At 52.5% G+C, this 26,486-nt stretch overlaps 1 protein-coding gene across 2 annotated transcripts in view; it reads left to right on the forward strand.

Moving 5' to 3' along the window:
- Positions 1 to 26,486, forward strand: part of MXRA7 (matrix remodeling associated 7) — a 38,473-nt gene that overhangs the window by 830 nt on the left and 11,157 nt on the right. For both annotated transcript variants that reach the window (XM_031010671.3, XM_031010673.3), the window contains exons 2-3: positions 21,874 to 21,937; positions 24,868 to 24,961. In XM_031010671.3, coding sequence (XP_030866531.1) covers positions 21,874 to 21,937; positions 24,868 to 24,961 — 158 coding nt within the window. The remainder of the gene's footprint in view (positions 1 to 21,873; positions 21,938 to 24,867; positions 24,962 to 26,486) is intronic.

A 26,486-nucleotide genomic window follows, 5' to 3' on the forward strand; every position in this document is an offset into this window, starting at 1 on the left:
AGTTATCTTGATGTTTAAAAAGTAGTACTTTCGGGGGGCGAGGGAGGAAAGCTGGCTTTTCTTTTTCAGCCAATTTGAAGTCCAGATTTCAGAGTCAGTGCTGTGGCGTTTTGTGAAGCCCGTGGGCTGGGACTGAAAGAAAAGGCACCCGATCCCAGCAGTCCTTTTTATTGTCGTTTTCAAGCTACACATCTCCTAACACCCTCCTACCCCCACTCCCCCAGGTTGTAGGTAAGCTGGGCCTGGATGGAGTGAAGATGCAGGATAAAGCCCTCCTGGAACACCAGTGAGCACCCCAAAGCGGCCCTCCCTGCCTCTGCCCCAGGCCTCCTGCCATGCTGTCCATCAGCTCGGCCTTGGCCACCTTGTCCTGCCTGTGGATATCTGAGAGGAGTCGGATTTCCCTCATCCACTCATCCCAGCCCCTACACTGTGTGCCCATGTTCCCTGGAGTTCACCACGCTTGGCTGGTCCAGGCCACCGCCAGGGTCTCCGAGTCGGATTGTAATCCCTTGTTCTTACCCCTGAGCTCCTTTTCTTGGAAGGGAGGAGAGCCGGGATGCGCGTTGTCAACGTGCCTGCGTGTCTACGTGCCCACTCTGTCCTGTGCTGGACACAATGGTTTACCCTGGAGAGAAGCCCTTCGGGGGAGGAGGAGGCAGCCAGGCTGTGCTCAGAGGCATTTCTCTTTGCTGAGTAAGTGCGCCAGACCCCCTCTGAGCAGGCGCTTTGCTTGACAAGTGGGTGACTAATTGTGTCATTAGAGAGGATTCTAACCAGCCACATTTAATGGGGTGGAGCGGGGGCAGGCCCTGCCGTTCTTGCTTGGGGTGGGCTTCCAGACCTCACGGGGTGATGGTGGAGGGGGCGCGGTTTGGACATGTGCTGATCTGTTGTGTTTGCTCCCATATTTGGGATTCCTGCCTCCATCGAGGTCTCGCGGGAGCAGGAGAGGCCTTTAGACAGTTCTGGAGCCGTCATGCACCCTCAGTCAGTCCTGGCCTTACAGGGCTGGCCCTTTATCACCCACACCAGGCTCTGGACTGAAGTGCAAAATGTCCTTTAGCGGCGCCCTGTCTTATCTCAATCCTGTGGGGCACAGCGCTTAAGAACTTTCTACAAGGCTTTCGGCTCTCAGCACATGGTACCTACAGGAATAGGTTCAGTGGTGTTTAAATAGAGCCACTCACATAATTTGCCTCTGTCTGGGTGAATGCACGTCCTCTGAAGCTGAATGGGTGCTCTGAAGGACAAGGCAGTATGGGGGTTTGCGTGCCAGGCAGCCCTCATGACATAGGTGCCAGTGAGGATGACTTGAGGCTTGTGTCTGTCCTCTTGCTAAGGCACCCTCCGGAGAGAACCCACCCCACAGGAGAATTCAATTGAAGTCAGTGCCCTTCCCCTTTGGGCTCAAGTCCCCAGGCCTTCCTGAGCTGGCCAAAGCTCCCCCAAAACTCCTGCCTGCAAACATTAAGCCAGGTGCTGTGGGGACACAGATATTGTGTCATCCCACCCACTCCCAGTGGTGGCATTAACCTAAGAAGCTGCTTAGAAATTGTCTTGATGAGCTTCGAGTCAGTGACAAGAAAAAAAAGAAAGGAAAACAAATTGTCCTGAAGTGGACTCCAGCGTTTCCAAGAGCTTCCAGTGCTTTCTTCTGATGATCACACTGCTGGGGCTTGGAGGACAGATAGGGAAAAAGGCCCCCTGGGGAAGATAACTCAAATCAGGGTTGGGAAGTGGGGCTATGCCCTCTGCCAGCCTCCTTCTCCCTCCGTCCCTAAGCGAACCCCACCAACAGCGAGGGAGGAGGGCAACTCCACCTGCTGTTAGCTTGGAAGTCACTGCCCTGGGGAGCAGCGTGTAACTCACCTCTCCCCTCCCTCTTCATTTTCCATTAACTGCTTCCTTTCTAATCCAGTCCTCTCCCTTCCCAAGGAGGCCTGGGCGGGCTGGGGCAGCTGCTGCCTCCGACTGCAAAGCTGATTATTGAGAAGGATCTCTTGCCCCGGGAAGCAGCCTTCAGCTGCTATTGGGGATCGCTCAGGAGCGTCCCCTAGTGCACGGTGCCCTCTTTGGCCAAGGACAAAGTAGTGGGGAGGGGCTACTATAGGCCGAGACCCTGGAAATGGACCAAAGAAATGGGGATGAGATCAGTGCAGCTCTTGCCTCCCCAGGGCAGCACAGGCCAGGGCAGGGAGGCTGAGGAGAAGCGGAATGATACTGCTAGAACCTCTTTTCTCTCCTAAGGATTAGCACAGGGTGGGCTGTGAGGAAGCATTATAGGCAAGTCCTGTTCACACAAAGAATCATGAGCCAACGAAGTCAAGAACAGGAGCCGGCCTCTTTTCAGGCCAGCACTCAGGGCTTTCTTGGTGCTCCTGTGTAGGTTGGGGTTTTAGGATTGCCAGGCCTCTTACCTAATGGACTTGTGGATTGGAGCAAGGCTGGATGGTCGGATTCCCAAACATTGGTAATTGGCAAAGCGTCAAGGGTCATTTGAATAGCACTAGAGTTAAATTTCTTGTCTGTGCCAGGACTCAAGTATCTCAGTACTTGGGGCCTAGCTCTGCTCATAGACAGACTAGAGCCCGGGCGCGATGGCTCACACCTGTAATCCCAGCACTTTGGGAGGCCGAGGCAGGAGGATCACCTGAGGTCAGGAGTTCGAGACCAACCTGGCCAACATGGCGAAACCCCGTCTCTACTGAAAATACAGAAATTAGCCAGGCATGGTGGCGCACACGTTATCCCATCTACTCAGGAAACTGAGGCAGGAGAATCACTTGAACCCAGGAGGCTGAGGTTGCAGTTGAGCCAAGATCGTGCCACTGCACTCCAGCCTGGGCAACAGAACGAGACTCCATCTCAAAAAAAAAAAGGACAGAGTAGGGACTTCCTGCAAGGCAGTGGGCCGGTGTCATGAAGCACACAGAGACTCTTCTAGATTTAATTGGGATTTAGGAGATTAAAGCAATATGACAAATAAATACAATCTTGATCCTTGATTGGATTCTCCATCAGAGAAGGGAGCTATAAAGGACATACTAGAGATAATTGAGACATTTTTTAAATGAATGGCTGTGTTAGGTAAGCTTATTGAATCAACGCTGAATTTTTTGTGTACGATACCGGCAGATGGCTGTGTAAACAATGTCCTTATCCTTAGGAAGACGCAGGCTGAAACATTTTGGGATGACATGTCATGATTCAAATAGTTACATGCACACACACACACAGTGTGGGTGTGTATAGAGAGAGAATGCAAAGATGGCAAAATGTTAACAACTGGTGAATCTAGGTGAAGGGTGTATGGTATTCATTGTATTATTATTTCAACTTTTCTGTAGGTTTGGAATTTTTCAAAAGAGAATGTTGGAACAAAGAAGCCAACATTCTTCTTTGGGAAATTTCTTGGGAAAGGGGTTGGTTTTTCAGACACTCTGGAGGTGGTGGTCTGAGTGGGTAGCACAGCCTCCATCTGTCTGTCTTAACCATGTGACTTGGCCCTGGTTCCCCTGAAGTCACCCTGCTGTCAGGTCCACCTGTGTCCTCTGCCCTCACCAACCTGTTCACCATAGGTGTGGGCTCTGGAAGCTGCAGAGACCCCAGCCTTCCCAGAATGACCCAGGAGCACGTGAACTTCCCCATCATCTCTCCTGCCTTTGTGATGGCAGTGTGGTCCTTTTTGATGGCAGTGTGGTCCTTTATGACGGCAGTGTGGTCCTTTATGACGGCAGTGTGGGCCTCTGTGACGGCAGAGTGGGCCTTTGTGACGGCAGTGTGGGCCTTTGTGACGGCAGAGTGGGCCTTTTTGACGGCAGTGTGGGCCTCTGTGACGGTAGAGTGGGCCTTTGTGACGGCAGTGTGGGCCTCTGTGACGGCAGAGTGGGCCTTTGTGACGGCAGTGTGGGCCTTTGTGACGGCAGAGTGGGCCTTTTTGACGGCAGAGTGGGCCTCTGTGACGGCAGAGTGGGCCTCTGTGATGGCAGCGTGGGCCTTTGTGATGGCAGCGTGGGCCTTTGTGATGGCAGTGTGGTCCTCTGTGATGGCAGAGTGGGCCTTTGTGATGGCAGTGTGGTCCTTTCTGATGGCAGTGTGGGCCTTTGTGATGGCAGTGTGGTCCTACTTTCTGTTCTCTTAGCAAAATCTCAGAAGCCAAGTAGTGGAGGGCCAAGTAGATATTTGCCAGTTGTTTATGTCACTTTAGGTCCTTGTCTTTAAGCACTTTAGGCTGATATATCAAAATACCACAGACTGGGTTGCTTAAACAACAGGCATTATTTCCTACACTTTTGGAGGCTGGGAAGTCCAAGATGGAGGTGTTGGCAGATTCTGGTTTTGGTGAGGGCTCTCTTTTTGGCTTGCAGACAGCCGCCTTCTTGCTGTACTTTCACATGCCAGAGAGAGAGGGATGTCTCTTCCTCTTCTTATCAGGGCCCTCATAGCATTGTAGGGGCTCCACCATCGTGACCTCGTCTAAATCTCACCTCCCAAAGACCCCCACCTCCAGATACCATCACACCGGGGGTTAAGACTTCAACAGATAGATTTGCAGGGGACACAAATATTTAGTCCAGAACAGGCCCAGTGACTTACCGGGGAAAAAACTAGAAATAATCCAAATGTTCATTAATTAGCACATTGGATTCATTAGCAAATTAGTATGAAATAAGTAAAAAGGTAGAACATAAAATACTGTATTCACAATAACTATAACGATATAGAGCAACTGAATAGAAGATGCCTTGGAGGGCTGTAAGTAGAGTTCCCTGTTCAGTAGTTCCAGTGGGTATTTTTTTGTAAAGTTGTTTGAGTGCCTAACTTAATTTTTTTCCATATATGAAAGAAGTCCAGGGGCTTTCCTAATAGATAAACTTTGTTCTTTCAGAGAGAAAGACCCTTGGTTACAGACTAATGTCAGCTAGAATTTTCTGCTTAGCAAGAAGGAGTATGTTTTTAAAGAATATGTCTTGAGAAAAAAGCCACCTAGCTTTGGAGAGCTAGAAATGAAATGGTGAGCATGCAGACAGTTTCCTTTTTGTAGCCCCGCTCTTTCCCACTCGGCTCAAACCACAGTGTGGGAGGAGGGAGACCAGCATGGGCCTCTGGTAAACAGTCTTCCAGAGAAATGCCAGATCCCTGATGGTTAGGAGTATTTCTGAAACAACCTGCGTTTGGCCACACTGGGCTTGCCACTGTTAAGGACAGATGTATGGAATAGGATGAGGATGTCAGGTTCAGAAGCCCCTTCTCTAAGGGGGCCTCATGCAGAGCTGTTTCCAGCATTCTTTTTTTTTTTTTTTGAGACGGAGTTTTGCTCTTGTCGCCCAGGAGTGCAGTGGCGCAATCTCAGCTCACTGCAACCTCCACCTCCTGGGTTCAAGCAGTATTCCTGCCTCAGCCTCCCGAATAGCTGGGATTACAGGCATGCACCACTATGCTTGGCTAATTTTTGTATTTTTAGTAGAGACGGGGTTTCACCATGTTGGCCAGGGTGGTCTTGAACTCCTGGCCTCAAATGATCAGCCTGCCTCGGCCTCCCAAAGTGCTGGGATTACAGGCATGAAAAAAAAATAGCTGGCCGGGCGCGCTGGCTCACGACTGTAATCCTAGCACTTTGGGAGGCCGAGGCGGGCAGATCATGAGGTCAGGAGATCGAGACCATCCTGGCTAACACAGTGAAACCCCATCTCTACTAAAAATGCAAAAAATTAGCCGGGTGTGGTGGCGGGCACCTGTAGTCCCAGCTACTCGAGAGGCTGAGGCAGGAGGATGGCGTGAACCCGGGAGGCGGAGCTTGCAGTGAGCTGAGATCGCACCACTGCACTCCAGCCTGGGTGACAGAGTGAGACTCTGTCTCAAAAAAAAAAAAAAATCTGAAAAGGAAGCTGGAGGGTGGCTGCAGCAGTCATTCTAGTCATTCTATTCCCCGCTGCGGGGCGGTAGAAGCGATGCTATCTTCTTTTTCTTTTTTTTTGGAGACAGTCTCCCTCTGTCGCCCAGGCTAGAGCGCAGTAGCACAATCTTAGCTCACTGCAACCTCCGCCTCCCAGGTTCAAGTGATTCTCCTGCTTGCCTCAGCCTCCTGAGTAGCTGGGATTACAGGTGGCCACCACCACGCCCGGCTATGATGCTGTTTTCTGGACACAGGGTTACATTGGCTAAAACAATGGCTGCATGAGATTTAGTGGCCCAGAAAAAACCCATTGCAGGACTCATGGAAGTTATTTATCTTCAAATGTTGCCTCTGAATTGCCATAGAACTTACAGAAGTGATTGTCCACTTTCCAGGCATCAGCTCCAGTTTTTTGTTTTTTTCAATGTATTCTTTTTTTTTGAGCTAGGACCTCAGCTGGTCCAATGGTGTTGGGTTATCAGAACTTGTTAACATTAGTGTCACTAAACTTGATATACAACCCCCTACTGCTAAAGTTAACTGGCTTAAAAAAAAAACAAAACAAAAAACAAAACAGAGTCTCACTCTGTCGCCCAGGCTGGAGTGCAGTGGCACAATCTCAATTCACTGCAACCTCTGCCTGCTAGGCTCAAGCCATCCTCCTACCTCAGCCGCCCGAGTAGCTGGGACCACAGGCACGCACCACTATGCCTGGATGAGTTTTGAATTTTTTGTAGAGATGGGGTTTCGCCATGTTGCGGGTTGGTCTCAAACTGCTGAGCTTAAGCAGTCTGCCAGCCGCTGCCTCCCAAAATGCTGGGATTACAGGTGCGAGCCACTGTGCCCAACCCTTCAGCTCCAGTTTTGAGGCCTGTGTATGTGTGTATTTAATGTTTTCAAGTGAGAACTCCTTGCGCACATTTATAACCCGCTGACCAACCTGACCTCTGGGTGAGACAACCCTGGCAGATTCTCAGCAAGGGCCTTCTTGTGTGATGACCTGGGTATTCATCGTTTTTCTCCTGGCCTGATTCTTATTTGCTGAGGACTCAGAGTCTGAGACAAATCTTGCTGTTTTGAGACAAGGTCTGGTTCTGTCACCCAAGCTGCACTGCAGTGGTGCAATCTCAGCTCACTGCAACCTCCACCTCCTGGGCTCAAGCCATCCTCCCACTTCAAGAGAAGAAAATGCCCCCAGCCCAGTGGTGTTCTGCTGGAGATCAGCAGGAAACCCTACTCCATAGTCAAGTCAGCTGTTAGCCTTTCAGGAAGTTCTTCCTATGGTGAGGCCTCCTCAAGATAGATAGATAGATATACATATATATATTTTTTTATTTATTTATTTTAAGAGGGAGTCTCGCTCTGTCACCCTGGCTGGAGTGCAGTGGCGTCTTGGCTCACTGCAACCTACCCCTCCCAGGTTCCAGCGATTCTCTTGCCTCAGGCTCCCAAATAGCTGGGATTACAGGACGCCCAGCTAATTTTTGTATTTTTAGTAGAGATGAAGTTTCGCGTGTTACAGGCCAGGCTGGCCTCAAACTCCTGCCCTCAAGCAATGCATTCGCCTTGGCCTCCCAAAGTACTGGGATTACAGGCATAAGCCACTGCGCCCGGCCCTCAAGAGATTTTAAAAACTGACCACTTGTCTTCTTCTTCTTCTTCTTCTTCATTTATTTATTTATTTATTTATTTAGAGAACCAGGCTGGGGTGCATTGGCACAATCATAGCTCACTGCAGCCTTGACCTCTTGGGCTCAAGGGATCCTCATGCCTCGGCCTCCTAAGTAGCTGGGACTACAGGTGCACACCACCACAGCCAGCTAATTTTTAAACTTTTTGTAGAGATGGTGTCTTGCTATGTTGCCTAGGCCTGGTCTCGAACTCCTGGCCTCAATCCAACCTCCTGCCTCTGCCTCCTGAGGCTGTGTGATTACAGATGTGAACTGCTGTGCCCAGCCCTTATCTTCTATTACTATATTTCAAGCTGGTCATGGTCAAAATTGTTCAACCTGGTTTTCCCCCATAAAATTAAGTCATTTTCTCCAACCCTCTTCCATCGGATTTTATTCATCTCTTAGTTTTCTTCTCTGTCCTATATTTTCTCTATCTCAAAATGTAGCGCCTAGAATTCGACCTGATATTCCCTGATAGGGGTTGCGGAGAGTACAGATTGCTGCCCAAGAGTGTTTTGTTGTTATTGTTGTTTTCCTTTTTTGTTTTTTAAATGAAGCTTTTCGTGTCCTCTAAATCCTCTTTGTAGGAACTTGCCAGAAACTGTTAATCTGATAGGATTGAATCTGGCATGCTCCAGTCATCTGAGCAAGAGTTTGTTTAGGGCTTGTGAATGTGCCCTTGATCGGGATGTGAGGTTGGAATGCAGGACGATACTTTTGGTCTGGACATTGGAACACGGCAGTCGGCCCTGGGCAGGGGTTGGGGCCCGGATGGGGTCGGCTCCTCGCAGGAACAGTGATCCGGTCTCTCCCCAGACACCCCCCACCCACAACATACTCCCTCCTTGTCTGCGGCTTACCCAGCACACTCCCTCTGCTCTTTGCCCTGCTGGAAGAGCTCATGCCCATAGTATCAACTGCAGGACTCCTGGACCAGGCCTGCCTTGCTGCCTTCCAGAACACACCTGCCACCCCCATCCCCCTGATCAATAGCTGATGGTGCCCACATCTATACGCCCAGCTCTCGCCTCCCCTGAGCTCCCTGGCCCATGGGTTGTCTACGTGCACCTCAGCCCAACACGCTGACAAGTGCCTCATTTCTGCTGCCCCTCCACCCGGCATTCCTCATCTCATCCCGGATCCACCCCCCGACGCTCAGCTGCTCAGACCAAAAGCCCAGACATGTCCTTGTTGTCCCCGCCTCCCTCACGCCCTGAAGACCTGCTGTCTGCAATTCTGGTCACCTCTCTCCAGAGTGTGTCCCGAGAGCAGCCCTCCCTCCTCTCATCTTTCTGGCTCCTGCTTCAGCGGCTATTCAGTGACCTCCTCACTGGTCTCCCTGTTTCCCGTCCTCCCCACCCCTGCCAGGCTCTTCCAGCAACCAGCATGACCTTCCTAGCGCAGAGAGCACACCCCCCGGCCCCTGCTCACAGCCCTCCGTGTGCAATTCCAAACTTCCCACAGCCCCAGGCCCAGGAGCACCCTGCCTACTCGGCATCTGCTCCCAGCCCCCCACAGCCACAGACTCCTTTCTGGTGCTTAGACCTGCCAGCCCTGCGCCCACATCAGGACCCTGCCCAGCACACCCCTCCCTGCCTGAGCCTCCGCGCAGTCGGTCCTCACCTCTCTCCTCTCCATGTCCTTGCCCCCGTGAGCAGATGTAAAGTCCCCCCCTGCCGCCCGCCCACTCTCTTTCTCCAGCGTACAGTCACGTTTGGCTTTCTTCATAGCACTTCATCCGGTCTGAGGTCATCTTTTATTTCAGTGTGCCTTGTCTGCCGCAGTGGAACGCCTGTTCCGGAGAGCAGGGCCCTTGCCCGCCACGTCCCAGCTCCTGCAACAGGCCCGCACGCAGTAGGCACCTGTTGAATCAATACGCCACAATGCCACAAAAAGAAAGAACAGAAATCGCTGTGGGCTCCTGCCTAGAGGCAGGTCCTGTCTCTTTGTCTCCCACCTGGGGCAGCAGGAAGGCATCTTGTTTCTGTCCCTGCCCAGGCCTGTAGCCCAGCGCCCTGCACAGCCGCCTGCAGTTCTTGCCCTTGCGCTGTTATGTTATGCCCCAGAGAGGAAGACTGCTCTGTAAGGTAGTGAGTTTCCTGTGCCAGAAGCGTTCAGACAGAGACGGGATAGCAGCAGTTCATCCAAGGTTCCATCAGCGACTGTTTTTCCTTAGGCGGAAGCCACACTAGATCAGTGGTTTTCTAACATTTTCTAAAACACTGGATCCTAGCCGTGTCCGGTGGCTCACGCCTGTAATCCCAGCACTTTGGGAGGCTGAGGCGAGCAGATCACCTGAGGTCAGGAGTTCGAGACCAGCCTGGCCAACGTGGCAAAACCCAGTCTGTACTAAAAATACAAAAAGCCAGGTGTGGTGGCGCATGCCTATAATCCCTACTTGGGACTAATCAGCTACTTGGGAGGCTGAGGCAGGAGAATCGCTTGAACCCAGGAGGTGGAGGTTGCAGTGAGCCAAGATTGTGCCACTGCACTCCAGCCTGGGCGACAGAGCGAGACCCAGTCTCAAAAGTAAATAAATAAAAAATGATAATAATAAAACACTGGATCCCTTCTTGCCTCTTCAGTGTCTTATGGAAGCCCAGGACATAAAGCAAAAACAGAGCTGCTCTGGGTGGCAGTCTAGGCCCCTTTTACTCTGTCCCCTCCTCCTTGCAGCAGTCTCTGCAAACCTAGGGTAGAATTAAAGGGCCTCCAAATCAGGTCCTGTGACCCTGGGGGACCCCTGCCCAGACAGAGGAAGGAGAGGGGTGTGTGCAGAGGTGAATGTGGAAGGACAGATCACATTCCTGAGGCCATGGTGCAAAGAGCACCCCAAGTCCCAGCCCACCACCCCTACCCAGTGGCACCCTCGGTTCTTAGCCATCGAGGAGAGAGACCTCACCCAATCTGATGGCAGGAGAATCTGGAAGTAGAACTTGGAGAAACAGAGATTACTGAAATTGAACAAGGTCAGGCAATGTAGGCAGGTGGCATGGGTTTTGAGCAGGAAACACATTATGAAGTTGGCATTTGAAGATGTTCTTAAAGCTGGATGAGGGCTGGGTGTGGTGGCTTCTGCCTGTAATCCCAGCACTTTGGGAAGTTGAGGCAGGAGAATGGCTTGACCCCAGGAGTTTGAGACCACTCTGAGCAACATAGTGAGACCCAATCTCTACAAAAAATAAGAAAACTAGCTGGGTGTTGTGGCACACGCCTGTGATCCCAGCTACGTAGGAGGCTGAGGGGGGAGGGTTGCTTAAGCCCAGGGAGGTTGAGGCTGCAGTGAGCCATGATTGCACCACTGCACTCCAGCCTGGGCTGCAGAATGAGTCCGTCTCCCCAAAAAGGATGAATTGGAGGAGAGCAGATGTAGGTGCCACCTGAAGGCATTGAATGGTTGTAGCAGGAGAACAAAGGGGTGAAGCCAGAAGCTTGTTGGAGTGAAGGGGAGACTCTAGAATTCCGAATAGAAAGGAAGTCAGGGCTGGGCGTGGTGACTCACGCCTGTAATCCCAGCACTTTGGGAGGCTGAGGTGGGCGGATCACTTGAAGTCAGGAGTTCAAGACCAGCTTGGCCAACATGATGAAACCCTGTCTACTAAAAATACAAAAATTAGCCAGGGATGCTGGCATGCACCTGTAATTCCAGCTACTCGGGAGGCTGAGGCAGAAGAATCTCTTGAACCCGGGAGGCGGAGGTTGCAGTGAGCAGAGATCCCACCATTGCATCCCAGCCTGGGCAACAGAGCAAGACTCTTATCTCAAAAAAAAAAAAAAAAAACAGAAAGGAAGGAAGTCAGGTTGGAATCAACATTCCCAGGCCATGTTAAGGTGTCAGAGATGCTGTGGCTGCCAAGAAAAACTGGACAAGTGAGAGGGGGACAGTTTGAGACTTGGGTTACTAGGTTCTGGACAGAAGTTCCTGGGACATGCCTCATCCAGTTGCAAATACGGATTTAGAGAGTGGAGCCTGCGTGTCCCCAGCCTGGAGCTGTAGTTTGGAGGGGGAGATGGCTGAGTTGTTTTGCCGGGTATGGAGGAACAGAGGTGACCCCTGCCCCAGCCTGCCCTCCCTGCCCACCACCAAGCCCCCGGAGCTGGCGCCAGCTGGGCTTTGCTGCTCGCCCTGCAGCTGATGCTCCCCCCGCCCCCATTGCAAAAGATGAGCAGCTGATTGGCTAATGGAGTCCTTCTGGAAGGAGTGAGAGCATTGTCAGGCACTGTGGAGGCAGCCCTGGGCCTGGCCCATTCTGGGGTTGGGGGGCCTGGGCAGGCCCCTTGTCGCCTTCCTGTTTTCTCCATCCTTGCCTGCTGCAGGCAGGGGAGGGACAGGTGTCCCCTTGGGAGTTAGGAACGGCCTGCCTCCTGGAGCCGCTGTCCTCTAAAGTCATTCTGGGTTAGCCAGTGGGATTGGTGCAGTCACAGCATGCGGCAGCTCTGGTGGCCACAGGGCCACAAGAGACCTTCTTTGCACTGCCCCACAGCAGAACCATCTCCTTGGGCAGCAGACACGCAGGCAGAAATCTGTCTCTATCACTCTCTCTCCCTCTGTTAGTGTTCTCTCTCTCTCCCCTCCCCCCTCTTATCTATCCCTCTCTTCTCTCCCCTCCCCTCTCTCCCTCTCCCGACTTCAGCACTTTGCATCACGCTTGAATTAGCTTGAATCAGCCAGGGCAGCCATAAATGGCAGCGTGCAGCCTGCAGGGCGTGAGCTTGGTTCACTGTCTCTCCCAGCTACTGCAGCCTGGCCGGGCCCCTCAGCTTGGCCTCCGGGGCACCCTGGTCCTAGGCTCCTAGCACTGGGGAGGCTGTCAGGAGGCACGTCCCATTTGCCTTCCCCCTCCTGCCTCCACCTCCTCCATTGGAGGGAAAAGCTGAATTAGAAAATTATCCTAGAACATGACATTAAAATGTGGTCTCTATTCAGTCATAAAATGCTGAGACTCTGATCAGTGAAGTGATGGAGCTTGGGCTCAGCCCAGCCTGCCCTGGGGACCAGCCAGGGTGACGCCAGCTGCCTGTCTCAATTCACTGTTTCCATGAAATTGATTGACTTTCATCAGAAACATGATGTATTCATTTGCCAGGGCTGCTATAACAAAACACCACAGACTGGGCACCTTCAGCAACAGACGTTTCTTTTCCCAGAGTTCTGCAGACTGGAGGGCCAAGTTCAAGGTGTCCGCAGGTTCGGGTCCTCCTAAGCCCTGTCTCCCTGGCTTGCAGTTGGCCACCTTCTCCACCTCCTCACATGGTCTTTCCTCTGTGCACTCACAACTCTCATGTCTCTGTGTGTGTCCGAGTTTCCTCTTATAAGGACAGCAGTCCTTGGGTTAGGGCCTACCCTAATGGCCTCATTTTAACTTAATCACCTCTTTAAAGGCCCTGTTTCCAAATAGAGTCAGGCTGAGAGGTAGTTGGGGCTAAGGCTTCAGCATATGAATTGGGGCGTGGAACACAGTTCAGCCCATGAGCCGAGTAGCCTGAACACTCCTGGGACCAAGGGCATGGACAGGAACTCCGCAGTGATGATGGCCTTGGGTGAGGTTTGAGTCAGCGCTCGAGCAGCTGCTCTGTTCCGTTTCCTTTAAGACCTCAGGAAGAATCAGCTGCGTACTCTGTTGGGTTCGTGCCACCTCCAGGAAGTGATCCTGGTCGCACCCACAGTGGCACAGCTGCCTGATGGTGGGGAGGACTCAGACCATGAGACCCTGGAGAGATTGCCTTTGGCTGGCCGCACCTTCACGGATTCATTCAACGCTGAGCTGAAGGCCAGGTGCCTTTAGCATCGCAGTTTGGGCCTTTACCATCTCTCCCCTGAGCTCTGTACCCTCTTCTCATAGTTCCTCCTGCCTCTTCTCTTGCTCCTATTGCGATCCTCCCACCTCAGCCTCCCAAGTGCAGCTCTCACTCTGTTTGTCCGTGTTTATTTTTTTTTCATTTAAAAAATTTGTATTGATACCTGTTTATTTTTTATTTTTATTTATTTTTTTAGAGGCAGGGCCTCCCACTGTCACTCAGTTGGAGTACAGTAACATCATCATAGCTCACTGCAGCCTCAAACTGCTGGACTCAAGCGATCCTCCCACCTCAGCCTCCCAAGTACCTGGGGCTACAAGCACATGCCACCACCCCCGGCTAATTTGTTAATTTTTTATAGAGATGGGGGTCTCACTTCATTGCCCAGGTTGGTCTCAAACTCCTGGCATCAAGCAGCCCTCCCACCGTGGCCTCCCAAAGTACTGGCATTACAGGTGTGAGCCACCGCGCCCAGCCTTGTTTATCCCTGTTTGAAAGTTTCAGGTGGCTTCTCACTTCCTGAGGAATGAAACCAAACGCTTTAGTGTCCTGTATACGATCTCTGTGGTTGCAGACCCTGCATTTCTGCGCACTGTTTCTTTCTTTCTTTTTGAGACAGAGTCACGCTCTGTCACCCAGGCTGGAGTGCAGTGGTGCGACCTCGGCTTACTGCAACCTCCGCCTCCCGGGTTCAAGAGATTCTCCTGCCTCAGCCTCCCAAGTAGCTGGGATTACAGGCACCCGCCACCACACCTAGCTAATTTTTGTATTTTTTTTAGTAGAGAGGGGGTCTCACCGTGTTGGCCAAGCTGGTCTTGAACTCCTGACCTCAAATGATCCACCTGCCTTAACCTCCCAAAGTGCTGGGATTGCAGGCATAAGCCACCACACCCAGCCTCTGCACGCTATTTCTGACTGTGTCACACCCACCCTGCAATCATACCCAAGTCTGTGGAGCCACTGGAAGAGCCGAGGTGTTCCGTGCCTCCGTGCCTTTACATGGGCTGTGCACTCTGCCCAGATGCCCTTCTCTCTACATCTGCCTGGCAAGCCCATCTCGGACCCAGCGTGGCTTTCTCATCCACTCTGAGGCCTTCCCTGCTCCCCACAGACACAGCTGAGCTCCATTTCCTCCAGGCCCCCACTGTGCACATTCCTGAAAACATAGCTGCAAATTTGAATGTGCCAAAGCAGAAGGAAAGATGGGCCTGCTATGAGGGAGGCACGAAGGTAAAATCCTTAGTGCCAGCTCTCTGTTGGGCACAGCCTTAGACGATGGAGCTCTGGTATTTCGCACAAGGTTTTGCTTTATCCCTTCCCATCCTGTTGCACACACACACGCACCTGAAGCTAAAGAGCCACCCCTTGCAGAAGGGTTTGTGTCTTTGTCTCCATTGCACTGTGTCTGAAACCGGCGCTTCTTACTACGGGATTCAGCACTTTTCACTTTTCTGTTGTGTCCACACTTTTATAAAATCAGGGCAAAATGCAGTCAACACTGGTGGTTTTATTGTTTTGTTTTGTTTTTGAGACGGAGTTTCGCTCTTGTTGCCCAGGCTGGAGTGCAGTGGCTTGATCGTGGCTCACTGCAACCCCCACCTCCCGGGTTCAAGCGATACTCCTGACTCAGCCTCCCAAGTAGCTGGGATTACAGGCGCCTGCCACCACACCCAGCTAATTTTTTTTATTTTTTAGTAGACCCAGGGTTTCACTATGTTGGCCAGGCTGGTCTCGAACTCCTGACCTCAGGTGATCCGCCCACCTCAGCCTCCCAAAGTGCTGGGATTACAGGCCCCCGGCCCCCGTTACTTTTTAAAAAAGTAAAACACCACAGCCAGAAGCAGGGAGGCTGAGGCAGGCAGATCCCTTGGGCCCAGGAGTTCAAGCCCAGCCTGGGCAACATGGCAAAACCTCATCTATACCAAAAATACACAAATTAGCCAAGCCTCGTGGCCCATGTCTGTAGTCCCAGTTACTAGGGAAGCTGTGGTAGGAGGACTGACGGAGCCTGGAAGGGCAAGGATGCAGTGAGCCGAGATCGCATCACTCTCCCGCAGCCTGGGTGACAGTAAGACCCTGTCTCAATAATAACAATAATAATAATTGGAATTCATTCAATTATTATTAGTATATTCTTTAAAAGCCTAACAAGTTACCCACATAAAAGTGAGGATGTTATTTCCAGTAGAAGCCCAGGTGTGAGGCCCTGGGATGCCTCTATGAGGTACAGTTTGATAACCACTCAAAAAAATATTCTATGGCTATCCAACCCTTGACTTCAGCGGAGCTGAGATTTGATGCAGGCAGATTTGAGATGTTCTTGGCCTGCAAAGTCTGAGTGTGGTGAGTGGTGGACAGGAGAGGTGTCAGTGGATGGTGGACACCGTGGTCCAAGGGCTGTGGGAGTTGGAATGGAGCGGTTCTCAGGCAGGGAAAGGCAGGGTGGAATGGCCTCAGGACAAGCACGTGGTAGGGGAGGGGGCTCTCCAACGAGCCTCTCCACCTGGGCCCACTCTAGGCAGCTCACTGCTCTGGTCCCAGAGGGTCCTTGTCCCCCCAGCAGAAATTGGGCTCCTGGGCCTATGCCGCCGCCCATCCAGATAAGTAGATGGAAGGGGGAGGGTTTGACCACCCCAACTGGGGCCATGGGATTCAAGGGACAACTTCCAAAAGAACAGGGGATTTGTGCACAGACAACAAAATAAATGGCCAATTCAGCAGTGTTTTCAAGCTTTTTTAAATTAGGTGTCACAATAAGAAAGAAATTTTAAATTACATCCTGTATATAAAGTCACACAACTACACCAGAAGTTTTTTATTGTGTTGTTGTTTTGTTTTCTTTTGTTTGTTTGAGACAGGCTTTCACTCTTTCACCTAGGCTGGAGTGCAGTGGTGTGATCTCGGCTCACTGCAGCCTTGACCTCCTGGGCTCAAGTGATCCTCCCACCTCAGCCTCAGCTGGGACTACAGGCACATCCCGCCATGCCCAGCTAATTTTTGTAATTTTTTTGTAGAAATGAGGTTTGACATGTTGCCCAGGGCGGTCTCAAACTCCTGGGCTCAAGCAGTCCACTTGCCTCAGCCTCCCAAAGTGCTGGGATTACAGGCGTGAGCCACCTCACCTGGCCCCAGAAGTTTTATAAACCAGTATCTAACTCTACCACACACAAAACACTGTTTGTCTTTAATTTCTTTTTCTTTTTTTTTTTTTTTTTTTTGAGCCAGGGTCTTGGTCTGTTGCCCAGGCTGGATTGCAGTGGCGTGATCTCAGCTCACTGCAACTTCCGCCTCCCAGGTTCCAACGATTCTCCTGCCTCAGCCTCCCAAGTAGCTGAAGCAGTCGTGCACCACCACACCCAACTAATTTTTGTATTTTTAGTAGAGACGGGATTTCCCCATGTTGGCCAGGCTGGTCTGGAACTCCTGACCTCGTGATCCATCCGCCTCGGCCTCCCAAAGTGCTGGGATTACAGGCATGAGCCACCGCGCCCAGCCTTGTCTTTTATTTCATTCTGGGATACAGGGGTGTCCCCAGAGTCTTAGTGCAGTTTTAATAACTTCAGATGTTTAAATGTACAAACCTACAAAACATCAGTTGAATATTTACTTATTTAAATTTCTTTTCCACTTAGTTTCCTGACAGTCAAGTGCTAGCTTTTTCATTCTAATTCTCCGCATGTGCTAGTGTCTGGAGGGACAGGCAGGCAAAGGACCCCTTTCCTGGGCTGAATTGACCTCCCTTGAGGTCACGTGTGCACAAAATCCAGTTCTTTGGAACCTGGTGAAGCTGGAATCACCAGTGCAATCTTTTCCCGTCGCTGACCAACAGTCGATAAAAGGTTTTTCGAAGTTTGAAAACAACTAGAGCCATGTATAGCACTCGAGGGGGTAAGAATCTGAGTGAGAGATATCAAGGTATTTTACATGTAAATAACCTTTCAAATGTCATTTTTTGGTACATTTGTAGTATCTATACTTCCGAAGTTATTAAAGTTTCAAACTTCACCAAGACTTCGGTCGCCCATTTTTTTTTTTTTTTTTTAACAATACTAGTAAGGCCTTCTCATTTGCTTTCCTGACCCATCAATGGGTCATGACCACAGCTTTTTAAAAATCAGACTTCCAGGCCAGGCGCAGTGGCCCACACCTGTAATCCCAGCAGTTTGGGAGGCCGAGACGGGCGGATCACCTGAGGTCGGGAGTTCGAGACCAGCCTGACCAACATGGAGAAACCCCATCTCTACTAAAAATACAAAATTAGCCAGGTGTGGTGGCACATGCCCATAGTTCCAGCTACTCGGGAGGCTGAGGCAGGAGAGTCGCTTGAACCTGGGAGGTGGAGGCTGCAGTGAGGCAAGATCGTACCATTGCACTCCAACCTGGGAAACAAGAGTGAAACTCTGTCTCAAAAAAAAGAAAAAGAAAAAGAAAATCAGACTTCCAAAGTCAAGTACAATTTTTTTTTTTTTTGGTGACAGGATCTCACTCGTGCCCAGGCTGGAGTGCAGTGGCACCCCCATGGCTTACTACAGCCTCAACCTCTTGGGCTCAAGCGACCCTCCTGCCTCGGCCTCCCAAAGTGCTGTGATTACAGGTGTGAGCCACTGTGCCTGGCCCAGAATCTAAATGTGTACCAGCCTCTCTCTGCTCAGGAGGGCTTGGGCACGTCAGCTGATACTGGGTCCTTTGGGGATACGGATCTGCCCTGGCTCATGGACTCCTCGCCCTGGAGTGCAATTATTTGTTTGTCTTTCCTACTGGACCACGAGCTCCGTAAGGCAGGGACTGTGCTCATTGTTGCTGTTGTTTTTCATTTAATCTTTGTGTCCTTTGCACATAATAGGAGAGCTGGCCTCCTGTCTATTCTTGATATTGGGCTTAGTTCCGGGGCCCTGCCCTGAATAGGTCAGTGACTGTTTGCCTGTCATTAAAGAGAGACATCAACCATGAGAAAAACCAACTGTTTTTCTGTCCATGCACACAACACTCCACAGAACCCTTCACTTCTGATACCAAATATGCAGCCAGCCCCACCCCTGCAACCAACGCCTTCTCCAGCCACCCAGACACCAAGTGGGTGTCCTCCCGTTCAACTCTGACACTAACTGCCTGGAATCAGTGCAGACCCCACAGGTTAGGGCCCAGTCCCACAGACTGCCCCCCACTTCAGGGGCCAATCACAAGTATCAGGTCCCCTCGTTCCCCACACTTTGGTCCTACTTGCCTACAAATCAAGGGTTCCATGAACCCCTCCTCAAGTTGAGTAATTTGCTACAGCGTCTTACAGAGCTCAGGGAAGCACTTATGTTAACTGGTTTATTAGAAAGGAAGTGATAAAGGCTACAGATGAACAGCCAGATGGAGGTACCTAAGTAGAGTAAGGTCCAGTAGGGTCCTGAGTGCAGGAGCTTCTGTCCCCATGGAGTTGGGGTACGCTACCCCCTGCGTATGGGAATGCATTCAGCAGCCTGGAAGCTCTCCAAACCCTATCAGGATGTTGACGGAGGCCTCATCACATAGGTGTCATCGATTCTTAACTCAATCTCCAGCTCCTCTCCAGTCTCTGGAGGAAGCTGGGGGGTGGTGGGGCTGAAAGTTCCAGGCTCCTCATTGCAGCTTGATCTCTCTGGTGATCAGCCCACCCAGGAGTTACCTCATTAGAACAAAAGACACTCCTGTCACCCGGGAAATTCCTACGGACTTAGGAGCTCTGTGCCAGGGACTGGAATCAAAACCAAATGTTAGAACAAAACATGCTGCTAGCACCCCTGTAACTTAGGAAATTCAAGGGATTTAGGAGCTCAGTGTCAGGGCTGGGCATGGTGGCATGCACCTGTGATCCCAGCTATTCCAGAGGCTGAGGCAGGAGGATCGCTTGAGCCCTGGAGGTCAAGACTGCAGGGAGCCGTGATTGCACCACTGCACTCCAGTCTGGGCAACAGAGCAAGATCCTGTCTCAAAAAACAAACAAAAACTGTGTCAAGAACTGGGGGCCGCAACCAAATATATATATATTTAGGATGTTACATTCTTTCTACTTTTTTTTTTTCCAAGTGATCCTTCTGCCTCAACCTTCTAAGTAGGTGGGATCACAGGTGCGTGCCACCATGCACAGCTAATTTTTAAATTTTCAGTAGAGGCGAGGTGTGCACTATGTTGCCAGGCTGGTCTTGAACTTCTGGGCTCAAGCAACCATCCCACCTCAGCCTCCCAAAGTGCTGAGATTGCAGGCATGAGCCACCACACCTGGCCTCTTACTTTTTTTTTCTTTTTTAGAATATATAAGAAAATAAATAAAGAAAAAATGGGGTCTTTGGATCTGACTGTCCAAAGACACCATTAGCATTTAAAAAATATATTTAGTCATTCATGCATATTAATGGAAAGTCCAAATTATACTGAAATCTATAAGACAGAAAGGAAAAGCTGCCCCCCAATCTCCTTTCCCGAGAGGTAGCCACTGCTGACAGTTTCTCGTGGGCCCTTCCAAAAAACAAAACCTTTTCTCTGCATTTTTGAGCACATGCGTGCATTTCCACTTTGCCATTTACAGCAAGATGACTGCGCTGCTCACGTGGGGCTGCTGCTTGCATTTTTCCCTCGATTTATCTTGATGTACTTTTCATGTCAGCACCTATCAACGCCTCCTTTTTTTTTTTTTTCTTTTTTTAAGATGCAGTCTTGCTGTGTCACTAGGCTGGAGTGCAGTGGCGCAATCTTGGCTTACTGCAACCTCCACCTCCCGGGTTCAAGCGATTCTCCTGCCTCAGCCTCCTGAGTAGCTGGGATTAAAGGCACCTGCCACAACACTCGGCTAATTTTTTTTTTGTATTTTTAGTAGAGACGGGGTTTTGCCATGTTGGCCAGGCTGGTCTCAAACTCCCAACCTCAGCTGATCCACCCACCTAGGCCTCCCAAAATTCTGGGATTACAGGCATGAGCGACCGCACCCAGTCCCCAGTTCTGTCTTTTCAACTGCACGCGGTCAGAGTCATTATATAAAAATCCTGATGGACATTTCTCCAGTCTGGAGCAGATCCCTAGAAGTGGGTTTGCTGTGTCAAATGGAGCGGCTCCTCTTCCTGCCCCCCGAAGAGGCCTGCCCACCCTGACCTCAGCCACAGAGATACTTTGCTGTGCAAAATTTGGGAAACGTCAGGACACACAGGCACCACTTCACCATAGATAGCACTGAGTCTGTGTGTACAAAGTGCCCAACAGGGAAGAGGCTGTGTTGCCTGCGCAGCTCCCCGCAGGCAGCATTTTGTGTAGTCAAGGAAGTCCCTCAGGCCAGGCACAGTGGCTCACTCCTGTAATCCCAACACTCTGGGAGGCCGAGGCAGGCGGATCACCTGAGGTCAGGGGTTCGAGACCAGCCTGGCCAACATGGTGACATGCCATCTCTACTGAAAACACAAAAAAATTAGCTGGGCTTGGGTGGCAGGCGCCCGTAATCCCAGCTACTCGGGAGGCTGAGGCAGGAGAATCGCTTAAACCCAGGAGGCAGACGTTGCAGTGAGCCGAGATCGCGCCACTGCACGCCAGCCTGGGCAACAAGAGCCAAAACTCTGTCTCAGAAAAACACTCAGAAAAAAAACAGAAACCAAACAAACAAAAAGTCACTCAGAGGAGCTCAAGGCCCCTCTGGGTTTGCCACTTCCGACCCGCCGTGGGGCTTGTAAAAACTTTGCTTCCCGGCACAGCTCAGTGTTTCGTTAGGGAGCCTCCCGTGAGCGGCCAGCGCTGGCTGGGCTCCATGGGATCCGCTGGGGCTGCTCATTCATTCATTTCCACATCTACCCACTGGGCTTCCAAGTTGAAGTTCCTGGGGCCCCCATGTCCCCTCCCCATGACCTTCAATCCCACAGAGCCCATGGGCACGGCACTTCGCTCTCATCCTCTGACATTCCTGCAAGCTGAAGTCACTTCTTCCTTCCACCAAGGCCATCCCGGGCCATTCCTCTGATCATCTGTTTATTGTGTCTCTGTGTGGGAGAGAACTGGCTGAAGAGGTGGGGCTCCAGTTTTGGGAACATGGACACTGAGAGAGTTGGGGATGGAAAACAACATAGAAGGAAGCAAAGCCAGAGGCTGCGATGGCCATGCTGCCTGGCCCTGGTCCCAGACAGACAACCCAGCCAGCTTTCCTCTTGCACCCTTTGTCTACTGGCCGCAGTGACGCAGTGGGAGTCCTGGGCCCACTTCTCCAAATGGCACACAGAAGCCTCAACAGGCACCCACCTGGGAAAGGCCAAGGCCGAGGGCTTGGGGTGCACAGTCAAGAACGCCTCAGCTCAGCATTTGTGAGCCGAGTCACTTTGGCCCATCGTTTGTACGCAACCCCCACCTGCTGGTTGACCATGACCACAGGGCAGGCGCTGCCGCAGGGCGTGGACAGGCTGGACCTTCGAGGCCCTCCTCTGTCTCCCGTACCTTCTGCCCCCCACCACTTCCCATCACCCAGTCTGTGCCAAGGGCACTGACCCTGTCCTTGTCTTGCAGGAAGAGGAGCAGGACTTGGATGGTGAGAAGGGGCCATCATCGGAAGGGCCTGAGGAGGAGGACGGTGAGTGGGACCTCTGCGCTCATGTGGGGGCCTGACTGTGTCGGGGGTGGCCTGTGTACTGCTGGGGATCCCAGGAGCTGGGGTTCGAGTGCCGAGGGGAGGGATGGGGTGGGACAGTGGCCTGAGTGGGGCATGAGAGGTGGAGTCTGGCGCCATGGATGCCCTGCCCTGGCCTGCCTGTAGCCCTCCCTCACCCCCCTTGCACTTTGGGGCTTGGCTTTCCCATCCCGGGGCCCCTCTTGGGAACACACTACACGCCCTGCCCGGCTCTGTCCTGCGCTGCCTCCTAACTCCCCTCTTGTGACCGTGCTGTACATTTCACGATTCTCTCCAAACATCTCTGACCTATTTTACTGAGACGAAAACCACTCACACGGCCTCCCCCGTGCCTTCTTCAGAACGAAGGCCCCAGGAGGGGACACGCCTGCTTTCTAAGCAGCTCTGGCTGACTGGCCACAGGCCCCAGCCATGAGACTGAGAGGAGAAAGGGAGTGACCGAGAACAGGGGAGACACTGCCAGATTGGACCCGGCCAGGACAGACAGAGGCGGAACCAAACGTGGAGTGGCTTCTGCTGGGTCCATCCACTTATTTCTCTAAAAAAGAAAGCGGAGGCAGACATGCAAGATGTCAGCGTTTGTTGGCTCTGTATGGCAAGCACAGGGAGGATTAGTGCTTTCTGCATTTTTGTATGTTTGAAATATTTCATAATTTTAAAAAAGCAAGTCTGTTTTTGTGATCTTAAGTCGGCTGCTGGCAGGAGCAGTGGAAAGAGAAGGTTTCAGGAATGTAGGAACCAGCTCCTGCGGGCAGGCTGGGCTGGGGTGCAGAGCTTCCCCGAGGCAGTGCCTTGGTTTCCATCAGCACAGCCTGAAGCAGGAGGGGAGACTGAAGCTTGGGTGCAGGCGGTGGGCTGCAGGTGGGGACATTAGTCCCTTACCAGGAAGGACCCTTGCTCCCTGCTTTTGGGGACTGGGGACTCACCGCAGCCGTGGCCCTGGCATCTGTCCCTGCCGTGTGGCCTGAGACAGCTGAAGGGATGCAGGGATCCTGTTAGTGACTTGGGGACACGGGAGGGAGGCCCTTTGGCAAGGACAAGGAGAGAGGCTCGCAGACCCCTCTCCCTGGCATAGCTGCCAGAGGGCACAGTCCCCCAGCACTGTCACCAGCCTCCCCCCTTACCTGCACCGCTGCTCCGAACATCCCCCACTCCCAGCACCTCCTGCCATCTCTAGCAAGGCAGGGAAAGGAAAGGTTTATGGCTCCAGCTGTTGGAAGAATGTGTGAGCACCCCCAGCCCCTCTGCAGTACGAGGCAGCCTCAGAGGCTAATTGATTAGTGTCGCTAAAATGACTTCCCTGAGCGACTCGGTGAATTCACAGGAGATTGGAGGAAGAAACCTCCCCTGTCCCTCGGAGGCTGTCACATTGAATCCTGGCCTAGCAAAATTGGATGCGCTGCCTGGTACACTGCATGTGATTGAGTGAAATCCTTTTCAAGTCGTTTGTTCTGTCTGGCTCAGAAAACAAAACTAATCAGACTTGCCCTATAAATTGAAACCTAAGACTGGGACCAAGGCAGGATTTTGTATGTTTTCTTTTTTGGGGGGTAGGGGGATACTGGAATCTTACTCTATTGCCCAGGCTGGAGTGCAGTGGCGCGATCTCGGCTCACTGCAACCTCTGCCTCCCGGGTTCAAGCGATTCTCCTGCCTCCGCCTCCTGAGTAGCTGGGATTACAGGCGCCTGCCACCATGCCCGGCTAATTTTTTGTATTTTTAGTAGAGACAGGGTTTTGCCACGTTGGCCAGGTTGGTCTCGAACTCCTGGCCTCAAGTGATCCACCTGCCTTGGCCTCCCAAGGTGCTGGGATTACAGGCATGAGCCACCACACCCAACCAGATGTTTGGGTTCTGAATTCACATCTAGAACCTTCTTCCTTTCACCCTGAGAGCCTCCCCGCCTCCCCATAGGTCCGCATCAGCCTATCTGGTAGCATGAGGGCTGCAAGCTAGATGGGAGGGGCCTGGCTTTTCAGGCTGCTGGACAGGATATGGAGGGACAGAGAGGGCAGCACTTCCAGAATAGCAGCTGAGGATCTCTCTACGACTCCCTCACTGGGTCCTTTAGTTAGTGGAGGTCGATAAGAGGCCAGCCAGCTCTGCCCGACACCTGCTGGATTCAGGAGCCAAGAGGTTGCTCCCCCATGGGGCTTTTCCCTCTGGAAGCTCAGCTTTTCTCTCCTCACCGTGGCTCATGTGCCCGGAGCCTGTGTCCACTCCAGGCCACAGGTCCTGGCTTCCTCTGTGCCCACCACCTACCCGTCCATGTGCCCTCTTCAGGCCTCGAGATCAGTCTGTTTTTTGCCGGCAGCGATGGGGGTGTCTCCCCTTGGGGACTGGCAAATCGGGCTCTGCCTCTTCAGCAGTACACACGTCAAACCTGCTGCAGCAAATCCCGCATCCCTGGCCTGGCCACTGTGGGCTGCCTGGATGTGTGTTTTCAGATTTCCAATAGCCACAGGGGGTGGGGGGATGACACAAGCCTCCCCAAGCCCAGGCAGGCGCGGTGTGTGTCCCGAGATGAGCTGTGCTCTGCTTGCCGGAGTTGTCGCCTCTGAGCTCAGTAGCCGAGAGGACCCGCTGGGCAGGGCCAGGGCAAGGCAGAGCACTGCAGATGTCGGGAGGGATGTGGCATCTGGAGACAGCTGTGGACTAGGAGTGGGACTGCTTTCTCTCTGGCTGTCTCATTGTAGGATTTAAGGGAAAGCTATGGAATGAGAGGGGGTATAGGCGCTGGGGTGAGATGTCTCTGACAGCCAGATGTGGCCTCTGCTTGAGGTGTTTCTTTTTAAACCTAGGGAAAGGGGGCCGGGGTTTGTGGGGCCAGCCTCTACAGCACTCCTGGCACTTACTGGGTCCCCCCTCCGCAGGAGAAGGCTTCTCCTTCAAATACAGCCCCGGGAAGCTGAGGGGAAACCAGTACAAGAAGATGATGACCAAAGAGGAGCTGGAGGAGGAGCAGAGGTAGGCTGCAGCCCCTTCGCTGGCGCCTGGCGGGCTCTTGGGGGAGGGGGGTGCCCCTCTGAGCCCTTCATGTTCCTGCCCCTTGGCAGAAGGGCCCAGAAAGGAGGTGGGGCTCCTACACGCTCTGCCCAACCACCGCCCCACCTTCCCGGTTTAGGAGTTCTTTCCTGCCCTGGTCAGCCAGGCTCGCACACCCCTGGCACCCCTCCCTGGCACTGACCAGGAGGAGGCCACTGGTGATGGGGGATACAGAGCCCATTTACTGCACCCCCACCCCCTCCACACCCCACTGCCCCCATCTAAAGAAATGAGATGCCAGGAAAGAGCCTGGAGCAGACCTGGCTGTCACTCACACACACAGTCCCCAACAGAGCTGATTTCTCCACTTCTCCTTCGGGACACAGCGGATTCTTGGTGCTCATCCTTCAGCGGCCTCCCAGGCCAGCGCCTGCGGCAGCGCCTTGTAGCTCCGGGCAGTGCAGCTATGGCTTCTCGTTGTTGGAATTGGCTCCCCCTTCCCATCTGGACATCCCCTGCACAGCCACTGGGCACCCCGCCACATTTTCCCTCCACACCATCCTGCTGGGCGGGGAAGGGGTGCGCTGGGCACAGTGGGACAGCTGGGGAGGTCTCAGCAGAGGGACAGTCCTTTGCACCAGGCCCAGCAGGCTCCTGGTGCTCACCCACACTGCTGCCCTTCTGCAGCGTGGCCTGGAGTCCTTTGGTTAAAGCAGAAGTCTAGGTGGTAGCTGTGCCATTTTCCAAGCCTGGCGACCCAGAGCAGCTTGTGGGAATCAGCCCCTACTTGTCAGCAGAAACCAGCGGTCTAGGGTCCGAGCAGGAGGGGTGGTTTATGATTTTGGAATCAGAACTCAACTGCCCTCTCATGGCTGCATGCCAAGCCACCCGCCGGGCAGCCCTCTAACCTCACAGCTGCTCTGCCGGTGACAGGCCCTGTCTCCCCTCCCGCTGCTGGCATCAGCGCTCTCAACCCTCAGCAGGAAAGCTCTTCACCCTGGGTGGGTGGGGGGCGGGCACTGTAAGCACAGCCAGGAGGAAGAGCCCTGGCAGGAGCCCCGAGTCCTCAGGCGCTGAGGATGCTGCCGCTTGGCATGACCGGGTTTGCTGCATTTATATTTCAGGATTGAGCTGACCTCTGACCTCACTTCCCTGTAGCAAGTTCCTTAGGTCCTGAGCCACAAATATTCTTGCAAATCCTTTTGGTAAGGACACTGATTTCTTAGACTAGTGGTGCTCCCCTTCTACTGCGTGCTAACGTGCCCCCAAACAACTGACGCGGCCTCAACCTCCCCTCCTCCATCGCGTTCATAACCGATTAATACATTTCCCACCTGAGCCCTTCTCATTCTTCTCAAGCACGAGGAATCTCTGGCAGAAAAGGCCCCATCTGGGGGCAGAGGTTCCTGGAGGGGAGTTAAGTCCCTGAGTTCCTGGAGGGGGCCTAATGGGCCGGCAGGTTGGGGTGCTAGCGCCCCCTCGCAAGGCTGGGGGAACTGTCACCCTG

Source organism: Gorilla gorilla, chromosome 4, assembly GCF_029281585.2.
Source record: "Gorilla gorilla gorilla isolate KB3781 chromosome 4, NHGRI_mGorGor1-v2.1_pri, whole genome shotgun sequence".
In the NCBI taxonomy this organism is placed as follows: Eukaryota; Metazoa; Chordata; class Mammalia; order Primates; family Hominidae; genus Gorilla; species Gorilla gorilla.